The sequence below is a fragment of the Phragmites australis genome, chromosome 11, assembly GCF_958298935.1.
Source record: "Phragmites australis chromosome 11, lpPhrAust1.1, whole genome shotgun sequence".
Taxonomy (NCBI): domain Eukaryota; kingdom Viridiplantae; phylum Streptophyta; class Magnoliopsida; order Poales; family Poaceae; genus Phragmites; species Phragmites australis.
The window spans coordinates 32,186,418-32,211,038 of NC_084931.1; the positions used below are offsets into that span (position 1 = coordinate 32,186,418).

At 46.6% G+C, this 24,621-nt stretch overlaps 3 protein-coding genes across 3 annotated transcripts; all 3 read right to left on the reverse strand.

The window, feature by feature from the left end:
- Positions 1-9,535: 9,535 nt before the first annotated feature.
- LOC133885661 (probable purine permease 4) lies at positions 9,536-10,950 on the reverse strand. Its single transcript, XM_062325400.1, has one exon. It carries the CDS (start codon positions 10,948-10,950, stop codon positions 9,853-9,855), a length of 1,098 nt encoding a protein of 365 aa, XP_062181384.1. The 3' UTR covers positions 9,536-9,852.
- Positions 10,951-16,939: 5,989 nt separating this feature from the next.
- LOC133885798 (aspartic proteinase NANA, chloroplast-like) lies at positions 16,940-18,535 on the reverse strand. The gene is made up of 2 exons (XM_062325544.1): positions 18,003-18,535; positions 16,940-17,825 (listed from the first exon to the last, which is right to left on the reverse strand). The coding sequence occupies exons 1-2, from the start codon at positions 18,533-18,535 to the stop codon at positions 17,012-17,014; spliced, it is 1,347 nt and encodes a 448-aa protein (XP_062181528.1). The 3' UTR covers positions 16,940-17,011.
- A 1,073-nt stretch (positions 18,536-19,608) lies between these two features.
- Positions 19,609-23,305, reverse strand: LOC133883979 (aspartic proteinase NANA, chloroplast-like). Its single transcript, XM_062323395.1, has 2 exons — positions 22,539-23,305; positions 19,609-20,671 (listed from the first exon to the last, which is right to left on the reverse strand). The coding sequence occupies exons 1-2, from the start codon at positions 23,087-23,089 to the stop codon at positions 19,858-19,860; spliced, it is 1,365 nt and encodes a 454-aa protein (XP_062179379.1). The 5' UTR covers positions 23,090-23,305; the 3' UTR covers positions 19,609-19,857.
- Between the last annotated feature and the right edge of the window lie 1,316 nt (positions 23,306-24,621).

The window sequence follows — 24,621 nt, forward strand, 5'->3', positions numbered from 1 at the left end:
ATCGACGAAATTGATAAGGATAGTAAGATTTTTGGGATTTTTGCTCACGCTAGAGAAAAAAAAGGAGAGAGAGAGCTAGAGGCACAGTTGGCAAGACTTTTAAAATAAAAGAAAATAAAATGGCTACAGAGACGTAAAGAAAAGGAGGTGCAAGAGGGGGATAACAACACTAAATAATTTCAAGCCAAAGCCAATGGTAGGAGAAGAAAGACTAGAGTTCTATCTTTAATGAATGGAGAGGAAAAAGTGGAAGGAAAAAAACAACTTATGAAACACATTACACAATACTACACAAACCTATTTGGACATGTTGTGGTTTCTAACATTTCTTCGGGGGAAGATAATGTTAGTAAACTAAGTATGCATGATGCTGATATGCTAATAAAGGAATTCACAATGGAAGAGTTGAAACCTACTGTATTTGAAATGGAAACCAATAAGGCCCTAGACCTTGAGGTTTTTCAGTAGAATTCTATCAGAAATTTTGGCAACTGCTGAAATGGGATTTGAAAAATATGTTGGATGATTTTTATAGGGCCAAGATGAATATACAAAGATTAAACTTTGGAATTCTTACTTTGCTACCGAAGTATAGGGATGCTAATCAAATTAAAAAATACAGGCCTATTTGTCTTTTAAACGTTAGTTATAAGATTCTAACCAGGGTTTTAATGAATATGTTAATCAAAGTGATTAGTCATGTGGTCTGTAGGGTGTAAACTGCTTTGATTAAAGAGAGGTATATAATGGAATGGGTTTTGATGCTACATGAGACATTGAACACTATGCACAAAGAAAAACAATCTGGAATTTTGTTTAAAGTGGATTTTGAAAAGGCGTACGATAAAGTAAAGTGCCCTTCTTGTATCAAATATTGTGAATTAAAGGCTTTCCCACTGTTTGGTGTGATTGGATTATGAAAGTTGTGTCGGGAGGGCATGTAGCTGTGAGAGTGAATGATAGGATTGTATTTTAAATCTTTCAAGAGATTGAGATAGGGGATCCTCTGTCCCCCCCCCCCCCCCCCCCCCCGTTGTTTTTTTATATTGTAGCTGACGCTTTAGCTATTTTGATTGAGAGAGCCAAGGATGCGGGTTTAGTGAAAGGGCTGATTATAGATTTGGTACATAAAGGGTTAGCCATTCTACAGTATGCAGATGACACTATTTTTCTCCTGAAAGATGACCTCGAGGGTGCAAAGAACCTAAAATTCATTATGTGCCTCTTTGAGCAGATGTCTGGACTCAAAATAAATTTTCATAAAAGCGAAGTATACAACTTAGGGGATGCAACAAAAAGGCAAGATATGTATAATCAAATCTTCACTTGTGCTGCTGGTAACTTCCCTCTCAAGTATCTGGGAGTACCCATGCACACGAAAAGATTGAGAAATAGTGATTGGGCAAGGGCAAAAAGAAAAATGGGAAATAAGTTGGGGGGGGGGGGGGGTGGCAAGGAAGGTTGCTATCTAGTGGAGGCAGGTTGATACTGCCGAATTCTTCTCTTATCAATGTACCCCTATATATGTTATCCTTCTATTGTGTGTTGTCCTAAAGACCAAGGTGGGCTGGGTGTGTTAGACCTAGACATTATTAATATTGCTTTGCTAGGGAAATGGATGTGGAACGTAGAAAGGGAGGAGGCATGTGGCAGGATTTATTTTACAACAAATACTTGAAATCCAAGACTCTGACTCAGATGTGTTTTAAGCCGAGAGACTCACACTTCTGGGCTGGGTTGATGGAAGTTAAAAAATATTTCCTCCCATTTTGCAAAAGCAAGGTTGGAAATGGGGAAATAATGGGAAGATGTTTGGATAGGAACTATGCCGCTTGCACAAAAGTATCCTTGACTTTATGCCATCGCTTATGAGAAGAATGCATTATTAGCGGGTGTCTTTGAGAAAGGAATAGATAATATGGGTTTTCAGAGGCTCTTGATTGGTGACAAGATGGCTGAGTGGTATAGGTTCGAAATTGAATGTGGTGGGGTGTCTCTGAGTGATGAAGAGGATAAGCTAATATGAACTTTGATCAAGGATGGGAGATTTACACTGAAGTCATTTTATAGGGAGTTGAAGTCTCAGGTCATAGGGTACCCGTTTAAATTTCTCTGGAAGGTGCATTAAAGATTAAAATCTTCTTGTGATTAGTGTTGTGGAAGAGTATCCTAACTAAAGATAATTTGTTAAAAAGAGGGTGGAAAGGAGAAGAGAAATGTCAATTCTGTGGGGAGAAGGAATTAATTGATCATCTTTTTTTCTAGTACCCACTAGCTAGGTTTGTGTGGAACACAGTTAAAGTGGTTTTAGTCTACCTCGAAGCCCAAGTTCAGTTTTTCAATTAAGTGAGCATTGGATTTCGAGTTTCAAGGGGGGACTAAGATGGTGGTCATGGTGGGAGTAGTAGTCGTTCTGTGGGCTATTTGGAAAACTAGAAATGCTGCTTGTTTTAAAAACAAAATATCAATCGATCCAGTGCCTCTTATTTTCAACATTTGTCACTGGCTGAAATTATGGTCTATGCTGCAGAGAAAGCAACAAAGCAAAACGACACTGGAGGAGGGGGCAAGTTTGCTAGGACAGGTCACGAGGAGGTTTTTTATGCGAGGAAAGGTTGGTGGCCGATGATATACTGGATTCAAGCATGAAGAAGAGGGGCGCAAAAGCAAAATGTTTTTTTTTTGTGTTATCATTGCATGGTTGAAAGCTTTCGGGTGGAGCTTCGCTTTTGGCACAGTGTAAAAGAAACCTGTTAGAATGTTTAATACTTAAAGTGTATATGTTTTAACTGTAATGTTGGGGAAGGGAGGGTGGCTAGCCAACTCGTGCAAATTTTTTTTCTTTTTCTTGTAGATCTGAATAGAATGTGGTCTATGATAATAGAAATAGGAGGGGTAACCTTGCCTTGTCTAAAAAAATCTTCATCGATCGCTCATCGTTATCACCACATCGATTGGTGTGGCTATTAACATCAGACGTTCGTGTCACATCGATGGATGGAGCCTTTTTGTGTTTATGTTGCCTCACCATTCCATTGCTAACTTTAATTTCTTGTTAGAGTTTTTTTGTTAAAAAAAATATATTCTTCTGAAATCTGATAGCCTCAAACCTCAATGATCCACCCCACAAATGATTGGCCGCTACCTGAGAGATCGCAAAAAGAGTTAGCAATACCACACCTACAGCAATCCACCTCAATGTGTGTGCAAGCTTGGACTTATCACAGTCGGGATCATCTTTCCCAACCAAGCCATATTCTCTTTGCAGCTTGCTCGCTCTCTCCTTGGCCATGTTCTCATGTGAGGTTGCACAACCAGCTGGCCACTCAAAAATAGTTTTCTCCCCTGTGAACTTAGTATCAATCCACATCAAGCACCGCATGTATGTAATGGAAATGGGGTGTAAGACACTAAACGGTATGATTCCAGTTACATGCTAATGAAAATGGAGTATCCCCGTATTAAAAAATCAATCACACCCAAATTGATATGTATGCTTCACATGGTAGTTTGAGGGTAGGGTAGTTGTTGGATTTAGTCCCACATCGAAAATTGATGACAGGGAAGAACGACATAAAAGGTATAGGGTCCCTCACCTACTATTAGGTTAGTCTTTTAGGTTGAGTTGGTCCAAGACCTTGGTCATGACTTTGGTTGGACCTATGCATATAGAAGACCCATTGAGATCTGAGCTGGGGGTGCCAGCTCGTGGATATAGTTGTCACGTCCTAAAACGCTAATCACGTGATTAAGCATTCATAATCATCATGGCATTATGTTTATGCGTATTCGTTTGATAATTTGGGTTTAAATATATTTCAAAAGTACTTAGAGGTAGTTTGGAGCCCTTTAGGAAAACCCTAAATGTCTAGGAGATGAAGAAGAATATAAAAGGGGAATAGAATCAAGTTTTCAGCATAAGATCACTCTCGCAGTCTGATCGGGATTCCCCACGGTCTGACTGCCAGGGGGCAGCCACGTAGGCTTGCCACATGAGCTTCTCGTGGTTTGACCAACTCATCCCACTGTCTGACCGCCTCATTGTAGAGGCTCCACTTAAGGAAATTGACCAACTCACTCTCTCTCATACTCTCACTCCCTCTCACTCCTTCACCCACACCAAGAGAGAGGGAGAAATCACTTCGACGTCCACGATGATCGAAGATCGATGGAGGGAACTTCCTCAAGCTCCACGAAGGCTTCTTCGAGCTCATCCCCTTCATCCTCTTCATCGGGGGAGTTTCTATGCGCATTTCTTCCACCTTAAGCCCAAAACCACCTCGGAGCCAGATCTCTAAATTGGAGCATCCCCAGAGTGAACCTCTCCAATAGAAAGCTTACCTACACTAAGGTGAGATGTCCCATACCGATTCTCCGTCATTCCCAAGCTCGAGTCGATCCTCATGTCGTTTAGACCCAAGCTTAACCCTAGCCTAAGGCGTATACATGGGGTATTTTTGAGTTTAGCTCGGTGAATATTGTCCATATTACTTTAGATGCACTCTACTAATCCCATAGAGCATTTTGGTACTCTTCATGGTCGAAGGTTTCACCGAAGCCTTCTCCGGCAACCTCGCAAAGTGGCGCCAGCAGGGTCTCACCATCTGACCGCCAGGCGCCAAAACCTTTTGCAGGCCGATGGCGAGGCTGCCACCTCCACGTCAGTTTGACCGTCAGCCTTTCAAGTTTCAAGGCTGTAGTTACCTTATCCGGTGTTTCAAACTTCGGAACCCTAATCATTTGGTTGTCTTTTGCAAATGTTTTCGAAACATGACACTATTAATTGTCAAGCATGAATCATATGCACACTTTTTCATCATTTGATTATTTTTGCAATGCATCCTTGATTCGTTTAGAAAGTGTTACGCCGCCGATTTAAGTGGTTGAGGGCGACACCGGACCCCCAGAATTCTTTAAGTATTTCGCTGGGAGTATCAGACAACCGCCAAAGTAACAAGGCAAGTATGTAAGCATACTCAACCTACTACTTTGGATCTCGTATTATATAACCTGATAAATTACGCTTTATGTATATTTGCATGAGTGGTGGATCCATTGTCGAGTTTTGGTAGGTAGAACCTATATTGATGAATTGCATTACCTCTACATTCAGTTGCTGATTATTCATATCTTTATAGCCTGGATAACATTGTTGTTATCTAACTTAAGAGTTATTCAAAATACTTAGCAATGCATAGATCCCTGGTAGAAGCCGAGCGATGGTGCAACCAATGTTCGTGAGCTTATGGCTTACTTGTTATTTACAAATATAATGACAATGATGTGGGTTGTATGAGATGTGAGAATGATGCGAGATGTGAGCGGTGTTAGGAGTATCTTCTGCACCAGAGGAGTTCCTCGGTGTAGTTCAGGAGAGGACCCCAATACTATAGATTGCTTGCATCGTTTAAGCATCGTCCGTTCTTGCAATTGACTCTAGCACTTTTCATACTAACCACACATTGATCTAATGGTAAGATAAGTCGAATAACTTTGTAGATGTAGTCATTTGGTCTTGCACATCAATGGTGTGAATGGACGGCTTTGTATAGACACTTGTAGTTGCTCTAGGAGTTAAACTAAGTGGGCTCCGCACCGAGCAATACCTTATTCAAATGGTTGAGGCTAATTGGGAAAGGTTGATACGAGTACCTCTTAGGTGGGCTTGTGTGGTCACTCAAACCGTATGATCCTCGAGTCGTGTGGGTAAAGTTGTACCCTCTGCAGGATGTAAAAATAATTTGAATTGTCGTGCTCTCGATCATGTACATGCTCCTGTCTATTTGCAGCAGTCGTAGAGTTATGAATGTAAGATATGCGGTATGGTTGGATGAGATGGGTTTGATATGGTTCGTTTTATAGTTATGTTCATGAGATGATTCCATTTACGTCTATATGCAAGTCAATGGTTACAGAGTAGAAAGGTATATGTGGTTAAGTTTAGGTGCTCACACATAGGTGTTAAGGTTGCTTACGTATGCGAATTTACTTAATCTTATGGTATACTCCTTGCTAATAGCTCAATGCATCATCCTTGAAGTTAGGCTATAATATGTAACCATTATAGATTAAATCTTGTGAGTACCTTCGTACTCACGCTACTCTTTCAGGTTATACCGGTAAAAAGGAGCTCGTGTTTGGCTACTTCACGCCCGTCGATGTAGATAGCGGGAATGAGTAGTGCAAACTACTCGTGGGGTGAGGCTTTTGGATGGAGCTTAAGGACATATGGCTTCACCTAACTTTTGTTAGTTCATATATGTTAATCTTTCATTACGTAGTATCTAGTTGTGGTTAGGAGGCGATCTGTTCTTTATCATCTTAGCTTCCTTTTGATGTAAAATATTGTAAACGGTTGAATTTTTAAGAACTTGTAATATAATTTAATTGCAAGCTCTTTCTTAAACTTTGTTGTGATGCTATATGTTAAAAAAAAATATATTCCGATCTTAGTTATAAAACACGTGACAGGACTACCAGGATAGTATTTCAGTTAATCATTGTGATCGTGATTTAGCAAATAATCATTCTGATGATTAATTGGAATACTATTTAGACGTTTTCTCACAATAGCGAGTTAGGTCAAACTGCTGCGCATCCTAACAAGTGGCATCAGAGCTCAAAGTCGGTAAATTCGGAACATCTCTAGGGTCGTATAGTTGCGAGTGAGCTCGAAACGTCTCTAGGGTCACACAGATTGTGTGATGGGAGAGATTGTTGGGACCCGATGTGTGACCAGCAAGATTATTGGATTTAGTCTCACACAAAAAATTAATTATGAGGGAGCATGATATAAAAGGTGGAATGTCTCTCACCTCTCAGACTAGTTTTTGGGTTGAGTTGGCCTAGTATCTTGGTCATAACTCTAGCTAGACCTATGTGTACAGTAGATCCATTAAAATCTAGAACAATGACGTCGGCTAGTGGGTATAGTGAGCTGAGAAGGTCGCTACGTACCCTAATATAGTAGTATAATTAGACATCCGATAATTCCATAACACACAAAAGTCACCTGCAAGTTCACGCACGTGAGGTTGAGATATGATCGAAATGTTCCATGTATGTAGCAATTCATGTAGCAATAGTGTAGGATCTGCTTTCCATGTGCACGTGTGTTGCATACGTGCATGCATCTTCTGCACACGATTCTCAGTAGGTGCCAATTTTTCCTTCCTAAAGAAGATATCCAATGAACCAAAATTTTACTCCTATTGTTTACAATAGTAGAAAAAAAATGTATGAAAATAGATACCCAATTAGGAATCTTCTTAAATTAAACCGAAGAAAACTATGAATAGAAATGCAAAGGTTAAATGATGTAATATTGAATTTCTTCGTTCTCTGTAAGACGATTTGGCATTCAATATAAGATTGGCAGGTACCGACTAGTAACATACTCCCTGTGAGAAGTGACGAATAGAGGTAGTTTCAAAAATGCCCCGCTAGCCCTGTTACTGGTACAATGTCTCGGAGCTTGATGTGCCCACCCAATTACCGGTTGCTACAAGGTCTTTTTTTTGGGATAATGGAGCGGTACATCCCAATCTTTGCATCGTGATCAGATGCACACATCCAATGCCGCAACGTGTATATATATGGAGCTTGTTACAGTTTCATGCGCATTTTCATATGCGTGTTAACCTTCACAATGTTACATCTTGTGGCTTATATGACTCCATGCTTGCTTCTCTTTTAGGGCCTTTTCTGAGCTCCCTTCAAGTTTGGCATTCTTTTTCTTGGGAAAAGGTCCTGTCGAATATGATACACGCACCTATCATGGCACCTATGCACGAATATGACTCGCATGGATATTAAGCTTAGGTACAGAGGGATTAGAACTATAGGTTCATGACCCCACACTATTGTTAAACATACTTTCTTTGCTTTTCTATCACTGTTAGTTCAGCTAGAATTGAAAGTTATATTTTATCACTTTCGGATCTTATAAAGAACCGATAGTAATCATATATCTAAAATATAAGAACCGATAGTGATAGTATATCTAAAATATTTGATCCTAAATCCTCCCACCGGTTGTCTCACTCCCATCCTCATTTTCTCCTCTCTCTCTCTCTCTCTCTCTCTCTCTCTCTCTCTCTCTCTCTCTCTCTCTCTCTCTCTCTCACCATCGAGCCTCCTCAACGGTGGCATCCCGTTGGTGGGAGGTGAGGGGTACAACGACATGATCTACCATGGGCGCGGTGGCAGGATCTCGGTAGTCCTTGATGCAGTCCTCGATGTGGCATCCTCGCCTTCCACGGCGACCACGCTACTCTACCTTCCATGGTGACGGAACTCCTTGACTTCCACAACATCCGCCATGGTGCGAGGCTTCCTCCAGATCCACGGTCAATGAGGGCGGCGACGAGGGAGGGTGGATCCAAGGCGGCGAGCTCCTCCATGTTAGGATCCGTGAGTGGCTACCTCCTCCACAACAACGAGGTCATGCGCTGCTCCTTGGGGCTTTTTTTTTTCTTTTTTCTTTTTGAAAATGGCATCACTGCGGTTTGAGAATCCGACAATGATAATGCTTGACTATCACTACCGAGTATTCACATCTAGCAGTGAAGCCAATTTGAAACCAATAGTAACCGCTCGTTCTTTAGTAGTGTCATTGCATTGCTCACGTCAAGAATTATGAGAGAGAGATAACCTTCAAACATGTCAGGGCTTATCACCAAGATTAAGCTCTCTTCCATAGAACTAAAACTTCAGAAAATTAAAGGAGAACAGATTTTCGGTCCGTATGTAGATTTTCTATTTACTAAAACTCTAAAAGACAACTTTTTCTTGTACAGATGCATGGTTTCACATTTCTAGACCTTTTTAAAACCGTTTTTATCTACATGGGCAGCATATGCAACATATATGTGCAGGCATGGTATCAGATGTCTCAAGATAAATGTAAGACAGGGCCCATACCCAAAACAGAGACAAAATAGACAATAGTACTGCCAAACTGCAAAAATGCTCAATACTAGCTAGGACAAGGAGTCATGTCATGACAAGTGAAAGATCAAACTGTTGCATTCAAGGCTAGCTAGGGAGAAATATTGATGCAATGCAACGTAGTCATCCAATTAAAAAAAGGCCGATGTTGTTTTTCGTTGTTTAAAAAAATGGTTCGTTTTAACAACCCTTCTTTCTTAATCGGACGACGCTCCTTTCTTCCTTCCTTCGACCAATTCTTCTCACCCACCCCTCTACTTGCACACATCTCCGACGGTTCGCTCGCTTGCCCCCACCTCTGCCCTCCTTCACATGTCTTCGACGGCGCTCTTGCTACTAGATCCACGGCGTCACCCGCCATTGCACTAACCTAACGTTCTTACCTCTTCCACTCCGACACTCACTCACCGGCCATACTTCACCCCCACACCCGTCTCCTTTGTCGGGCCGGCCTCCCTCCTCGAAATCTCTTTTAAGTTCGACGATAAAAGAGCCTCCCTCTCATACCAACTTTCTCCCTGGCCATCGATACATATCGTTTTGAGGCGGCTGAAGATTAAGAAGTGTGATTAAAGAAAAGATGGCTACCAGCTAGATCTGATACATGCATATACTCTCTCTCTCTCTTACATGTTGTATTCCACCCATCCATGCGACACTAAATCCTGAACTTGCTAGCTAGCAGCCACCAACGCTGATCGCTGATCATCAGTTATAAGTTGGGTTCTACACCCTTCTTGTCGCTTGTAACTTTGCCTAATCGATCGATGTAACATGACAGAACTACTGCACCTAATGCCACACTGTTTCTGGGGTACGGTACTACACACCTTTTTTTGGTTGCAATTCTTGCTTCTTCTCTGATCACATGGTCCATACCTCTGTAGCGTTTTCTAGTTTGTTTCAGACCGTTTCTAGTTCGCCTCCGGGGTCGCCGCCACCTGTGAGGCTCTTGCGGACGCCGTCGGAGTCGGATGCGGGCGGGGAGGCGTTGTCCTCCTTCTTTGTGTACTCCCCGTAGAGGTATGAGGCGAGGCCCCAGCCGCAGAGCGCGGTGGCGATGCCCTTCTCGGCGCCGAACGGGTCGCCGAACACCACGACGCCGCCCAGCACGTTCGCGGTGAGCACGGCGGCCATGCACACACCGCTGTGGAGCGACGACGTCAGGTAGATAACCCCGGCCGTGCCCATGAAACACGCCTGCCACGTCAGCACCAGCGTTGCCACCACGGTCCAGTACAGCGCCGCCGAGCCCTTCCAGCGCGCCACGTCGCCATCCAGGCCTCCCGTCGTCGCCGCAAGCCCGATCGTCGCCACCAGCGAGGCCATGGCCTGCATCACCGCCTGCACCTCCACGGCCAGGATGAAACCGCCGGACACCGCCTCGCGGTACAGGAGCTCCATGACGGGCAGGTACGCGGCGAAGAGCCCCGCGGCGCCGAGCGTGACGACGTAGCCGATGAAGTAGTGCGCCTTGCTGCCCCCCTCGGGGCTCTCGCCGGAGTCCCCGGAGCGGAGCGCGAGGAGCACCGAGCTGAGCGTCAGGAGGACGACGGCATTGAGGTTCACGAAGGTGAGCGGGTGGCGGACGATGACGGCGGCCAGAACGAGCGTGAACGCGAGCTGCGTGGACAGCAGCAGCGACGAGGTCGACACCGGCAGGAACGACGTGCTGTACGAGAACAGCAGGTTGTTGGCGCCCATGAGGGCGCCGATGACCAGGCAGACGGCGAGGAACCGCCGCGAGAACCACATGAACGGGCGAGGCAAGGCGGCGGGGCGGCCGGTGAGGAGCACGGCGGCGACCAGCATGGGGAAGCCCACCGACTGCACGAGCGTGACCACCCAACGGTTCCGCCCGCCGTGCGCGAAGTAGAACCTCGACAGCAGGCTCGACGCGACTGACCCCACGAGCAGCGCTGCGTAGTTCGCCACCAGAAGCAACATCCGACGGCGCGACGCCGAAGCCGTCGGACCGGCGCCGGCGCTGGTGATTGCCATTTCAGACGACTTGTCGAGGATGAGGAACGGGTGGCGGCGGCGGCGGCCGTCGTGGTTATATAGCATAAACCATAAGCATGGGGATTTGCGCGATGATGGGACGAAGAGATAAAGACTAATGAGGTAGAGTACCGGGGAATATATAGATGGATCAGCAGTTTCCATAAGGGTATTTTCGGGTTTTCAGCAGCCGGTAAAATTTGAATCCTACATTCATATGTTCGAACATAGCAAAATTCAAAAGAACACAGGAATTGGGTACAAAATGTAACTGCAAAATTCAAAAGAACACAGGAATTGAGTACAAAATGTAACTGCAAAATTAATTGTTATAGGTAGAATATGACTAAGCAGTTCATGCATTGAATCGCAGATGGCTTCAAAACGAAGCAATGCATTCATTAATTTACTGCTCAAGATGGTAACCAAATCGATCAATTCTTAGCAGCGTTAGTTTGACCAAATTTATTGATTTATGGTAGTAGCCACAATGTGCATGCATATGAAAGCATATTCGTTTTATGATTGGTAGAATTCCAGCTCCAATATCTAGTAGTATAAAATGATTTAAATAATTGTTTTTAGTCTAGGATAAGAACAAGATGTCTAAACCAAAGAGCATCAATCTGTATAGTTTTAGCTATAAAAATTTCTAAAGCTAGGGGTGACCAGCTCTAAGAATTATTAGAGTTGAAACTCTACCGAGCATACTCTATATACCATATGAAAGCGTGTGAATTATTCATGGCCGATCGATGACAGAGCCATTCAATTCGTTTCTATAGAGTCAAGGATTTGTTTCAACTTGGGACGGTGGAGATTGTGCTTGGGTTGGAACCGGAAAGAATTGGATGCAGTGGGCTGGAAATCATGTTTCTTTCTCGATTTGTTTCCTGACCGGGATTGTCTTCTATCTATTTTGGAGATGGATTATCAAGAAAGATCATTGGCGGCTCGCCTAACAGTCACATGCTATGTTTTGTGCACCGTATATATATAATGCAAGCATGCATGTGCCAAAACCCTAGATCAGAAAACTATGCCATTCCTGTCTCAGAGAGTTTGCTTACACAAAGGTGGAAAATCGGAACCACGGCTCTAGCTATTTTACCTTTGTTGGTACAGAAGTGTAGAAACTCAGAAAATCATTTAAAAAAACTTTGTTCTGAATTTACAGTAAATGTTAGAGTAGAGGGTCTATTGTTTTTAATTTGGTTTTAAAAGAAAGAAGAGTACCACTCTCGTGACATTTTTTTTATCACAACACCATTAAATCAATTCTTTATGGATCTGTTACAGATGCCGATAAATGAATCCTATTATTGCGACGGGATCAAGTTCACTTTCGTCGTATAATGTTCGTAATGTAATTTCTCGCACACGGTAAAAAGTTAGGTTATTTCACATGCTTGTTGTCATAATAACTACTTACATGGGCGTTAAAACAATTATACATGGAACTAATAAACATAGATGAATTAGTGGATGCATCAATTTATTCAATGCATCAATCAACATAGATGAACTAATCAACAATTATATAATAAGTGATAAATCACCAATTTATTTGATGAATTATGTAGATGCATCATAATCATCAATTTATTTTGTTGAAGAGTGAGGTGGGATGGGATGATTCTATCCTACTTTTTTAGGCGTTTGGTTGAAGAGTGATGTAGGATGAGATAGTTTTCACAGAAGAATACTTCTTTAAATGATGGACGAGGGGATTCTAGAAAATTTCTGGAACATAGTCATCTTACTTAGGACATGAGGATGACAGTGGGCATGAGATTCTAAAATAGGATGTTCCATCCCTCCCACCAAACAACCATATGCAATTATCTCATCCTTAAATATATGAATGAGATCATCCATCCCAACTCGCTCTCTAACCAAACACTATCTAAATATCTAGTGTCACCAATTACCTTGTAAGAAATCATAATTTCGCTCATCCATTAAATTAAACATACACCATACGCAACAAGCCGACAGAACTAGTATTACTAGACACACAAATATATTCTTTTGCTAAAAGTGTTGTATATATAACGAACCACAAATGAATATTAGCCATTTATGCTTTATAAATATTTCTTATTAAATTGTTATTTTTAACCCTAATCCATCCTCACATGTTTCTTCACCCCCCCCCCCCCTCTCCCAGAGGACGCGGTTTTCCACACTTCAATAGCAAGAATCCAGCCAGGATAGATATACGTTACAAGAGTCTCACCCCAAAACAAGTGGAAAAAAGCATACGTTACTAGGCCACCTGAAAAGACCCAAACTTCAGTAGCAAGAATCCAGCCAGGATATGATAGCCGTGCCTCCTCCGTTGCATACGTAGGATCGGTCCAACACACTAGAACCATGCACGCAGTGAACACATGCCTACAAAAAGTTGAGCTCAAAAAAAAAAAGGCGAGAGTTTGCTACAAGTACATCCAAACTCCATTACTCGAACGCATCAAACGAGAGCCACAACACGGCACAAATGCACTGCTTGTAATTGGTTAACAGCATGGTACGTAGTTGGTAAATCTAATTTAACCTCTATAGTTTGCATTGGTTAATTGATCGTTAGCTGAATTATTGGAGAGGCAGAGCGTGAAGTTGAGGTGATCAAATGGCAAGGCGTCGGCCGGTCGATGATCGGTCGGAGGGGGGGGGGGGGGCTGGCAGGCCGCAGGCCGCAGGCACGTGTACGTATGCGCGGAGTTGGAACTGGCCGTGGTCATCCGGACGCGCTGGCGACGTCGTTGTCCCGGTGCATGCACGCCCGCCATGGGACGGGAGGCCAGCGGCGCGCGGGTGGACGGGCCATGCACGCCGTGCGCGCGGCCGCGCCTCCACGTCGCCGCCCTGCCGCTGTGCGTGCATCAGCCATGCTACGGGCACGAGCCACCGGTACCTGACCGGCATGCACTGCACGCCCTATACACTCGTCACGGCTCGTGCTACTAACGCATGCATCGATCATTTCAGTTATTACTCCTTTCTTGTCATAGTTTCTTTTCCTTTTGGTTTTGGTTAATTGAAGGTTCAATTTGCTGCCTAGCTAGGGCAAGGAATATGCGAAGTATATATGGTGTTTGTATGCACGCATGCACTAGCTAGATAAGTTTTAGTTCACAGTTGTCGTGGCCATCTGATTGTTAGCGTGCTCGAAATTACAGGAAATGGAGAGAGAGCAAGCTAGACGGGTGCGACACATGGTTCACGCATCTGTAGTATCTTGTGTGGTTTGGTGTGAAGAGCGAGCTAGGGAGGTGTCGACACTTGTCGGGGCAGATATGATGTGACCCTTCACGCTTCATGCCAGGGATATGTACATGGCATATTTCCATGGACATAACATGCGTCTAACATCCTCAAATATAATGCTCGTAATTTTGCAGCCGTAGTTTGCTTGTTACGAGTGTATGATTGGTCTTGTGTGGACGGGGTGGACGCTTGTCGTCGGAACTCGGACGTAGCAAGTCAAAACTGCTCAATACATTCGAGATTAGAGATGGAGCTATATAGCGAGGTCAGAAGATGTGATAGTTAATCCCAGCTTGTTATTCCTTCATACGAATAGCATGCTCAAATGGGATTCAGATAACAGGTTGTCGAACCATTTTTAGCTGGGTGAAGGATAACACTTCCACAGGTGTCCACACGTCACTACTATCAGACCTACGTACAGACAAACATGAGCAATGTGAACTTTACACAGTACCTGGTGAAAATGTATGGATGCATGTCATCTACGACCTAAGGAAGTTGTGGAGTCGTACTCAGTACGATCATACTGCACACTGAAGATGAGGTACTGGGATCATGCATGCACAACTGTTAGAACCGCTGACACGAGTTTGAGTTCGGTCACTTGTCTGAATTTTGTGTGTGCTAAATAATTACTAGAGAGGTCAGTGCAGATAACACCAACATGGATCGATACGTATATTATGGATAGAGGTACCCCAGTTTGGAACTTTGGACTGCAGCAAACTGCTCGAGGATGCCGATCGGTTGTGTCCATATGATTGGCGTCGTTATCTCATGATGTGAACCGAAGCTACTGTAGTTTTCAGATATACGATGGGGATGATCATGATGTAAGACCATCTATAAGGATTCCTGTTAGGGACTAAAATCTCTTTACAAAGGTATTTTTTTTCTCTTAAGCATTTCAACGGGTTTTTTTTTCACGTTTACTGTCACGAAGGGATTTCCAAGATCATTCACTTTAAAACGGGATTATCTCTCCTTTCCTTTCATGAATCCTTTCGAATGAAAGTTGTTGAAGATGAGATAAAATAAAGAGAATAAGACTAGGAAAGAGAATCGAGAAATGGACAAAATAAAGGAAATATTATTGAAGATGATCTACGCATCTTACCCAAAGGCTGGCCATCAGCCATTGATGACATGATCACCCACCGCTACAAATGGAAATCTTCACACGACCACTTGGTGATCGATCAGTCTACTTCCTAGGAGTGCCATCTTTTCTAATTGGATATATCTCGATGCCTCATCCATATTGACATTTGTCGATCAAGCGCGCATGCTCTTAGTAGTGTGTTAACGGATAAAGTGATTGTGATTGAGTGAAGCGTCTATATACGAGAGTACGATCGATATGATTACCGTTGGCATCGAGTGAGCACTCGCATTGTCTAATACTAACGTGTACTGTTCTATTCCATGACATTTCTTGGTGTCTTCTCGTGCTCCACAATGTATGCTAAAGAAAAGAAACCATAAAGATTTTTTTTTTTTTGAGGGACCATAAAGGAATTGAGAAGGGAAGGCTAGGACAATGAACTAGTGGGCCGCTCCTTTCTCTGTAGGCCCCAGAACAGCCTATTTTGACTATAGCCTCATGTACTACACCACTAGTTACAAATGGGCTTCCTCAGATAGGCCTATTATTATGGCCGGCTCTAATGAATAGTGACAGCATGAATAGATTCAGTGACGTAGGCCGACTCCAGCAGGATTGGCAAAAGCTTCCAGATTGGAAACGGCCGCAACGCGTTTCAGCAGTATTCGTATATAGAGCAACAGTAATGTAGAAGGGAGTTGGCCACGGCAAATTTGCAGAAAAAAAGGCCCGTAACACTGTTTATTGAGGATGAATATGGAACGAAGGGAGAAAGGGTAATGAAATGTGGAAAATATGGTAGTCGCTAAAGATAAAAAAAAAGAGTATTGTAACAGTATTAGAGGATGCTATAATAGTGTTACAGAGGATTAATTTTTTAAATATCTACTAGAGATAGCATTAGGATACGTTTGTTTTTGTTTCTACTTCTGTCTTTTCTGCTGTCAAAAGTCAAAAACCTAAATAAATAGGATTGCTGAAAAGTAGAGTCTGCTTACGAGAAAATGAATTAAAAGCTAAGAAGCTAATTGAAAGTGGTTTTTTTAAGAAGTTATGTACTGAGAAGTTAAAAATTATTATAAAAGCTAACCACTAAAATTCAAAAACAATTTTTTCTAGAAAAGACAAAAGCATAATTTTTCAGAAAAGCTAAAAGTATAAACCTAAGCAAATAGACTCTACGTAGAATATATTTACTGGTTTACTGCTCTAATGAAAGTGATTATAGATGCACTGCTACTGCAATCTCAAGCAATATATGATCGTCATTCATATGGTCATCTTGTTATGCGATCTCTTAATTGAGTGCTAGCCTAGCATTCTAAAATTACAAAGTTCTACAAAAAAAATAGAACAAAATATTCGACGTACAGAGCCAGAACATCACTGCCAGGTGGGCACGGTCGCTATCCCCTATGATGGTGAATTACAAGTTTGAGGCCAGTGCAAATAGACGAATCCTTTCAATCTGGGCAAATGCAAATGCAAATGGCAAATGCCATTTAGCGAATAACCGCTGTAAAAAACAGCAGAATATCTACACAAGTTGCCCATAAAGAAACTTCATTTCTGGCAGAACGTTTTCGACATTTTCGTTGTTGCACTGAAATTTATATATTTGCTTTCACGAAGTCATTCGCTCGAATGCCCTAGCAAAGTCAGCAAGGTCACGATGCATTACGATCATCGGGTGCAGGTCGTCTGCTTGAACCTGACCATCCGGTTCTTGAGGTCGAACTCCCAGAGGTGTTCCTGCTGCAAGATGTTGCCGAAGACGGACACCCCGGGCCACTCGCCCTCTTGGAAGCCGATGCACTTCACGCCCGGCTTCACGTCGATCACGTAGCTCTTCGCAGGCGGCTCGAACCGTGCCGACCCGGCGAACTGCACCGCCAGCTTGGGAATCTCCGGCGCTCCCGGGCGGCGTGCCGTCCAGTTGTAGCAGTGCTCGAACGGGCCAAAGCTCACTTTCGGAACACCGGCGAGATGCTTGCTCAGCTCCGCGACCACGGCCTTGTACGCCGGGGTGGCGAGGATCGTCAGGGTCGTGCCGGAGTCGAGGATGACGCCACCCCCCTTCTTGACGTCCCACACCTCGCCGGGGATGGCGAGGGCCTTGCCGGCCACGAGGATGGACTGCACCGTCACACCGTAGAATGGCATCTCGGGGTCGAGCAGCAGCGGCGTCTGGGACCGCGGAGTCTCGGGCCCGGGGCCGAAGGTGAGGTAGCCGGTGGCGTTGCGCGGAGCGAGGTGATCGACGAGGCAGTAGGAGAAGCGGCCCCCGAAGCGCGCGGCGGCGCGGGACGCGAAGGAGATCTTGCTGTTCCCGAGGCTTATCACGCCGTCCGTTGCCCGGAAGCTCTGGCCGACGTGCGAGGTGGTGCAGCCCAAGACCACGCCCTGCAGCGTCGCGCTCTTGCGGCCGCCAGACAGCGTGATGGTCGCCGAATCGGTGCCCACCACGCCGCGCGCCGAAGCCGAGCTTTCCTTGTACCTGCCACGACGCTTAGTTAACGCTAGCTCGTACATGGTACATCACCGAGCCGTACCATCGTTCATCGCAAGATCCTATGAAGTATCAAACACGTCAAAGGATCGAGCGCGACGAACACTATGGCGTTGAGGGGAAGAAGAACAGATGGATGGACGGTGGCGTAATGGCGGTACTGACCGGTAGTCGTAGGTGCAGGGGCTCGCGGGCTTGGAGCAGTTGGCGAGGGAGAAGGGCACGTCCAACTTGCACGTGTCCGACGAACACGGGATGGGCGCCCACGACTTGGAGTCGGCGGGCCGGAACACGTTCCCTCGCGGGGAGGCGCCGTCGGGGCCGCGGCACTTGACCCAGGTAAGGTCGCTGCCGGTGTCCGCCACCAGCAAGAACTGCTGCGCGGGCGTACCCACGAGGAGGCGCACGAGGTACTGCCCCGTGCCACTGTACGCCCCTGACGACAGCGGCATGGAGAACGCCGACGCCCCCACCTCCGCCGCGCGCCGCCGTCCATCTCCGCCGCGCGCCAGCCGCTCGGAGATGTACGCGTGCCGAAGCCGGTCGTCCCTCGCCCGCTCGGCCAGGGACGCCCCCGGCGCGGCGGTGACCAGCTCGAGCGGCGCCGATGTACCCTGGTGTGGCCCACCTGTCGCGACGGCTGCCGCGGCGAGCGCAAGCAACACGAGCAACACCAGCAGGTTGCCGTGCAACGCCATTTCTTGATCCTTGACTCTTTCTTCCCTTCACGGTATATGGACGCATGCTGGCCTATATATATAATGAAATGCTCATTCAGAAGCCCCACATTAATTCCAAAGAAAAAGTAAGAAATTCCAAAAACATGCCCGTTAGTTTCGTGGTCCCTAATCACGGTAAGCAAACCGTTACCAATGGATTAATGGAATGCTTTTGGAAGCGCCACATTAATCCCAGAGAAAAAGCTAGGAATTCCAAAAAGAAAAAAGAAAACGAGAGCTGTTAGTTTAGTGGTCTCTAATTACGGTGAGCAAACCATAACCGATAGATGGTATATACTAATTTCAGATGCCCAGCTAGAAATTATCACGTTAATTGGAAAAATTAAAAATATAGAACGAGAGCTCTTAGTTTGATGGGCCCTAATTATGGTAAGCAAATTTAACAAATGGATGGTATTTATCAGATACGCACGTACACATCTAACCATAATAATCTATGGATTTAGATTCCTGTTTTCATTTGTTCTAGTCTGGATAGTACTGTTATTTTTTGGAAAAAAAAAATTCTATGTAGTGGTGCTGCATACATCTTCTCCTACAGCATCGTTTGGATGATCAACACATATTATCAATATAGGTCTTAAAATGATGGATGAGATCCACTCAATTTTAATCATATATGTTTCGTTTAGATGAGATCCATTTTAGGGACAAGTGGTGGCCATCCAAACAGTATTGCAGAGGAGGTGTATATAGCATCGCTACATAGATTTTTTTTTTCTAATTTTTTCTTCAAAGTTCAGAGCGGTATTAGGTACGGAAGTGATCAAGATTTCAAATTTTGCGAACATAAGCTTTTGATTTCTTCTTGGTTTCTCAAGCTAATTTTATTATACACAAGTACGTTTGCGATATGTGGTTCTGGTACTGCTAGTCTACTATGTTTGATGTTCCGTTAAGTTTTTTCAGACCATTACGACTTCCCTATCGCATGTAACCTGAATTAGTGTTGTCTCCCATTGTGTTCAAGAACTAGATTGCACACAGCCGCTGTGAGTATCAGTCGTGCAGTGGAATTTGCAATGTTTCAGTTCATCATCGTTCAGAAATTCAGCTCCGTTTCGTGCAGGAGTTTCCATTACGAGGGTATTGCGGCCGACTTTGCCCAAATGCGTGCAAATTCGAGCTGTAGATCACGAGAAGGATCGCAATTTCAGTTGAACGTTTTTTTCATTGCACTAAAAATTATATTTTCATTTAGCAAATCATTCGCTCGGAAGCCTTTATAATTTCAGCAAGATCACCCAGCAAGACGACGGACGAATCGTGCACCGTCCGTGTCATTGGGTGCAGCTCGTGTGCTTGAATCTGAGCCACCGGCCCCTGAGGTCGAACTCCCACAGGTGCTCCTGCTGCAGGATGTTGCCGATGACGGACACCCCGGGCCACGCACCTTCCTGCACGCCGATGCACTTGACCCCCGGCGCCGCGTCGATCACGTAGCTCTTTGCCGGCGGCTCCAGCAGCGCCGACCCGGCGAACTGCACCTCCAGCTTCGGGATGTCCGGCGCGCCAGCCGTCCAGTTGTAGCAGTACTCGAACGGGTCCATGCTCACCCTCGGCAACCCGGCGAGCTGCTCGCTCAGAGCCGCGACCACGGCCTTGTACGCCGGAGTGGCGAGGATCGTCAGGGTCGTCCCCGAGTCGAGGATCGCGCCGCCATTTTTCTCGACGTCCCACACGTCCGCGGGGATGTCGAGCTTCTCGCCCGCGACGTGGATGGCGTCGACCGTCACGGCGTAGAACGGGTTCATCCGGCGGTCGAGCAGAAGCGGCGTCTGGGCCGGCGCGGCGGCGGCGTCCTCGGGCGCGGGGCCGAAGGTGAGGTAGCTGGTGGCGTTGCGGGGTGCAAGGTGGTCGACGAGGCAGTAGGAGAAGCGGCCTCCGAAGCGCGCGGCGGCGCGGGTCGCGAAGGAGATGTTGCTGTTGCCCAGGCTGAGCACGCCGTCCGAGGACTGGAAGCTCCGGCCGTTGTACGAGGTGGTGCAGCCCAGTACCACGCCCTGCAGCTTCGTCCGCCTGTTGTCGCCGGACAGCGCGATCGTCGCCGAGTCGGTGCCCACCACGCCGCGCGCCGCCGAGCCATCCTTGTACCTGCCACGACGGTTAGGTAACGTTAGCTTGTGCATCTCTACATCAGCATGAGTAGTTGGCACATGGAAAGATTCGGCTCCAAAAATGGCTGTTTCATTTTATTTTTTTAAAAAAAATTGCTCATGTTTAGTTCGGAATGTACTTGCAAATTACTAAGTTTGAAGTTAGTGGTCAGCGCTATGAAGCAATTTGGGAACCGGCCTTTTTGGGAGGCGACAGAAGGTACCAAGAACCTGTTTGCAGGTTACTCATCTTCGATATGGTCAGAATCAGAATCGTTAGACAGTTGGAAAATGGAAAGATACGTCTCCTCATGAACTGTAAAGCAGAACTCGAGTCGGCCTAAAGGCCAAAGTGGTAGAAAGGAGTTAACCCAACTGGGCAACTCACACGATGGTTACGGGAGTGTCTTTCTGGATAGTAAAATGGAGTACTCAGAAGCCAAGATTAGCATATTCATTTTATTTTGTATTGGGTTGCTAAAGTGCATTTGACCTATTATATTACCTGTAACTGTTAGCTGTAAGCCTGTAAAGCACGCCAAGCAGGTACAGTATTCACCGATCGCAGTACAGGGTACGGCCGTGCTAGTCAAAAGCTGAGTTGGACAACGAGATCGTCCAAACAAGAGCACACAGACTGAGCATATGGTCAGAGAGCTTGAATCAGCCAACGCGTTTCCTGCTGTCGTACCACACAGACTGAAGTAGCCGTACCGTACGGATTACAGAACCTAGAGTCTAGAGCACCAAGCACACAAGACAGAGAGGCGTTTGGGCACCTAGTAAGTTTCGGAAAGCACCGGACAGACAAGAGAGAACCACCATACTGCTTGGGACAGAGCAAAAGATTATACAGTACAACTGCATGGAGCACACCCGTATTTCTTTCTCAACGTTTTCTATCTGGCCGAGGAATAGTCGCGAGGCGCAAGCTGAGCACATGGCGCGCCTGGCAACTTTCGCCACCTCGGTTCGGCGAGCCGGCGTCGTCACTCATCAGCCATCACCACGAGCGGCAAGTTGCTCCATTTTCAAAACAGGGAGCCGGAGACGACAGCGCATCGCCGCCCTATGGCAACGTGCGCGCCATGATCGACTGGGCTGCCTGCCTGGTGCCTGCGTCCTGATCTCGCACGACAAAGTGACGTAAATGTGCCCCTCCCGTCCCCACACCCTCACCCAGACCACCTCAACAACCATGGTTCCATCCAATTTGGCAATTTGGACCTCTAGAATGTACTGTGGCCGTGAATGATACCTAAAAACTGGGCTTTGATCTGAAGGACTACTAGTAGTACACTAGAGTGTACAGGAGTAGTAAATTTGTCGAAGAGGAGTGAAGTGTAAGGAATGCAAAATAAGCGGAAGGTCTGATGGAGATGCAATTGGTTCGAGCATGTTCCCGTCACCTAAGCACAATAAGTGGCCTCCCGGACAGGGAGGTTGCGATCCAGCTCGCCGCCGTGGTAATGTCCCAGAAAACCAAGCCCAGCAGAGCATCTGCTCACGTCCACATCAACCCGGCCGCGCCCGACCCGAGCACGTCCGACGAGCGAACCAATTGAGTGCCGCGCGCTGCCGCGGCGACACCGGCAGAAGCGAGGTAAAAGGCCGGGTGAGTTATGGCGCGCGGGAGATCCCGCCCAACAACCAACAGTTACTACTGCCACGGCGCTAGTTGCATCGGCCTGCGGGCGCCAGCCCGGCCGGCCGTGTCGCGCACCCCCGAACCACCCCGCAGTATCGTAACAAGCACGTCACTGGATCGATTAGTACGAGATTATCAATGGAGTACGAAGCACGTCAAACGCATCCAGAGGAGGAAGAAGAAGAGATGGACGGCGCCGGGGGGGGGGGGTACTGACCGGTAGTCGTAGGAGCAGGGGTTGGCCGGCGAGGAGCAGTTGGCGAGGGAGAAGGGCACGTACGACGTGCACATGTCCGACGAGCACGGGATGGGCGCCCACGACTTGGAGTCCGCGGAGCGGAACTCGCGCGCCGGCGCGTCCGACGGCGGCGGTGGGGTGGCGCCGCGACACTTGACCCACGTGAGGTCGCTGCCGGTGTCCGCCACCAACACGAACGGCTGCGCGGGCGTGCCCACGCGGAACCGCACGAAGTACTGCCCCGTGCCGGTGTACGCCCCCGACGACAGGGGCATGTCGAACGCCGACGCCCCCACCTCCGCCGCGCGCCGCCGGCTCAGCTTCGCTGAGATGTACGCGTGCCGGTGCCGGTCGTCCCGCGCCCGCACGGCGAGGGACGCGCCCGGCGCGGCGGGCACCAGCTGCAGCCGCGCCCGAGCCGACTTTCCCCGGTGCCGGTGCCGGTGCCGGTGCCGCTCACCGCTCGCGACGGCCGCCACGGCGAGCGCTAGCAACACAAGAACCACGAGCAGGTGGCCGCGCAACGCCATTTCTTGATCCTCTCGTTTCCTGCACCCCCGCAGTCTCCCTCTCACAATGGCAATGGCTGATGACAGCAGCTGCAAATCAAGCAACTTGAGCTACGATCAAGCTTTGCTTCGAGTGCTCGTTGCTCGGAGAGCTGGAGCAGCGTGTGTTTCGGGGAGCTTTTTGGCTGCGTCCGGCACGGCGATGGGAGAGGGAGACGTCGCCTTTTATAAAAGGAACATGCTGCTGCTGCTGCTGCTGCGCTGCCCACGGATGGATAAAACGCGCTAGGGTTGGGTCGGTTTGTGCGTGCTTCGTTGGCAGCCTGCTTGATTGCCGGGTCGAGGATTATTTACTGCTGGTTCGGTCCGATCGGTTCTGGGACGGAATATAACAAGCAAATTCAATAGCATCTTGTGATATTTTTTTAGACAAGTGTTCACTCGTTATCTCATCTTCAATCCAGTTATTAAATTGTAGGATAAATAGTATGTATAAGATCTCATAAATATCTTTTTAGATAAAATTATATAATTTACTTCTAGGATATGCTGTGCCGTGGGCCATGGGTCGTGGGCTCACCCGCAGTTGCAAACCATTCTCATGTGGGCGTCAGTGTTTGTACAGGTGGTGTTCGAAAAGATTTTTTGCAAATCCACAAGGTATTTTCTCCCCAGATTTTGAGATCATAGGATCAATCACAATTTCGGCTGCAGGATTTGCCCCCTTGATTGGCGATTCCAATCAGATCGAGGAGGTCCGATGCTCGATCAACACGTACGCTGGACCAAGACATGCAGCCTGATTACATGTCACTTGATTTTTGTTCTTACGCATACGTGCAAACTCTCAGCTCAAACTATAGATTATACTCGCTAATCCTCTCGCACGTTATCCCACTCTAACCGTGCCATGTGCCCATGTTGTCCATCGGAGCATGTCCACAGGCCCCTGTCATTTTCCCCTCATGCATCGCTGGCAATTGCTACGTTCGCAGGGGTGGTACGAGTACCAATATTCTCGACCAAAATTGGGACACCTTGGGCACGCGTCGCTTGGTTACACGCATTTCTTTTTTTGCCGATGCATGCAGAGCTGACGAGTGGCACGTCCGCAGGTGACACGCCTGCGCGTTCGCTGTGGGTGTAACGTCTCGTTCTCGCTGCGTCAAAGGCGGTCACGCACGCGGCAGCCGCCGTAGCGCTCGCCGGCCGCCTCACATGTCACAACCGGATCGGGACGGGAGAGGCCAAATCGATCGACCACAGCGAAGCCGTACACGTAAGCATCTGCCTCCCGAATCAGTCATCGGCCAAGGGATAACCTTTTTTCCACGACGGGCTGTTCCCGAATTTTATTACACAAAGACAACGGACTTATAACATATCCTAACCATCAAAGAACATAAACACGAACAAAAGATACAGCGCCTACATTCGAGATTGCCAGCACAACACTTAGGTTTGTTCCCAACCAAAACCCGCCAACTAAACCAACGTATATGCTCATCAGACCACCAACAGATGGGACCAGCAAATATCAGATTAATATGTAC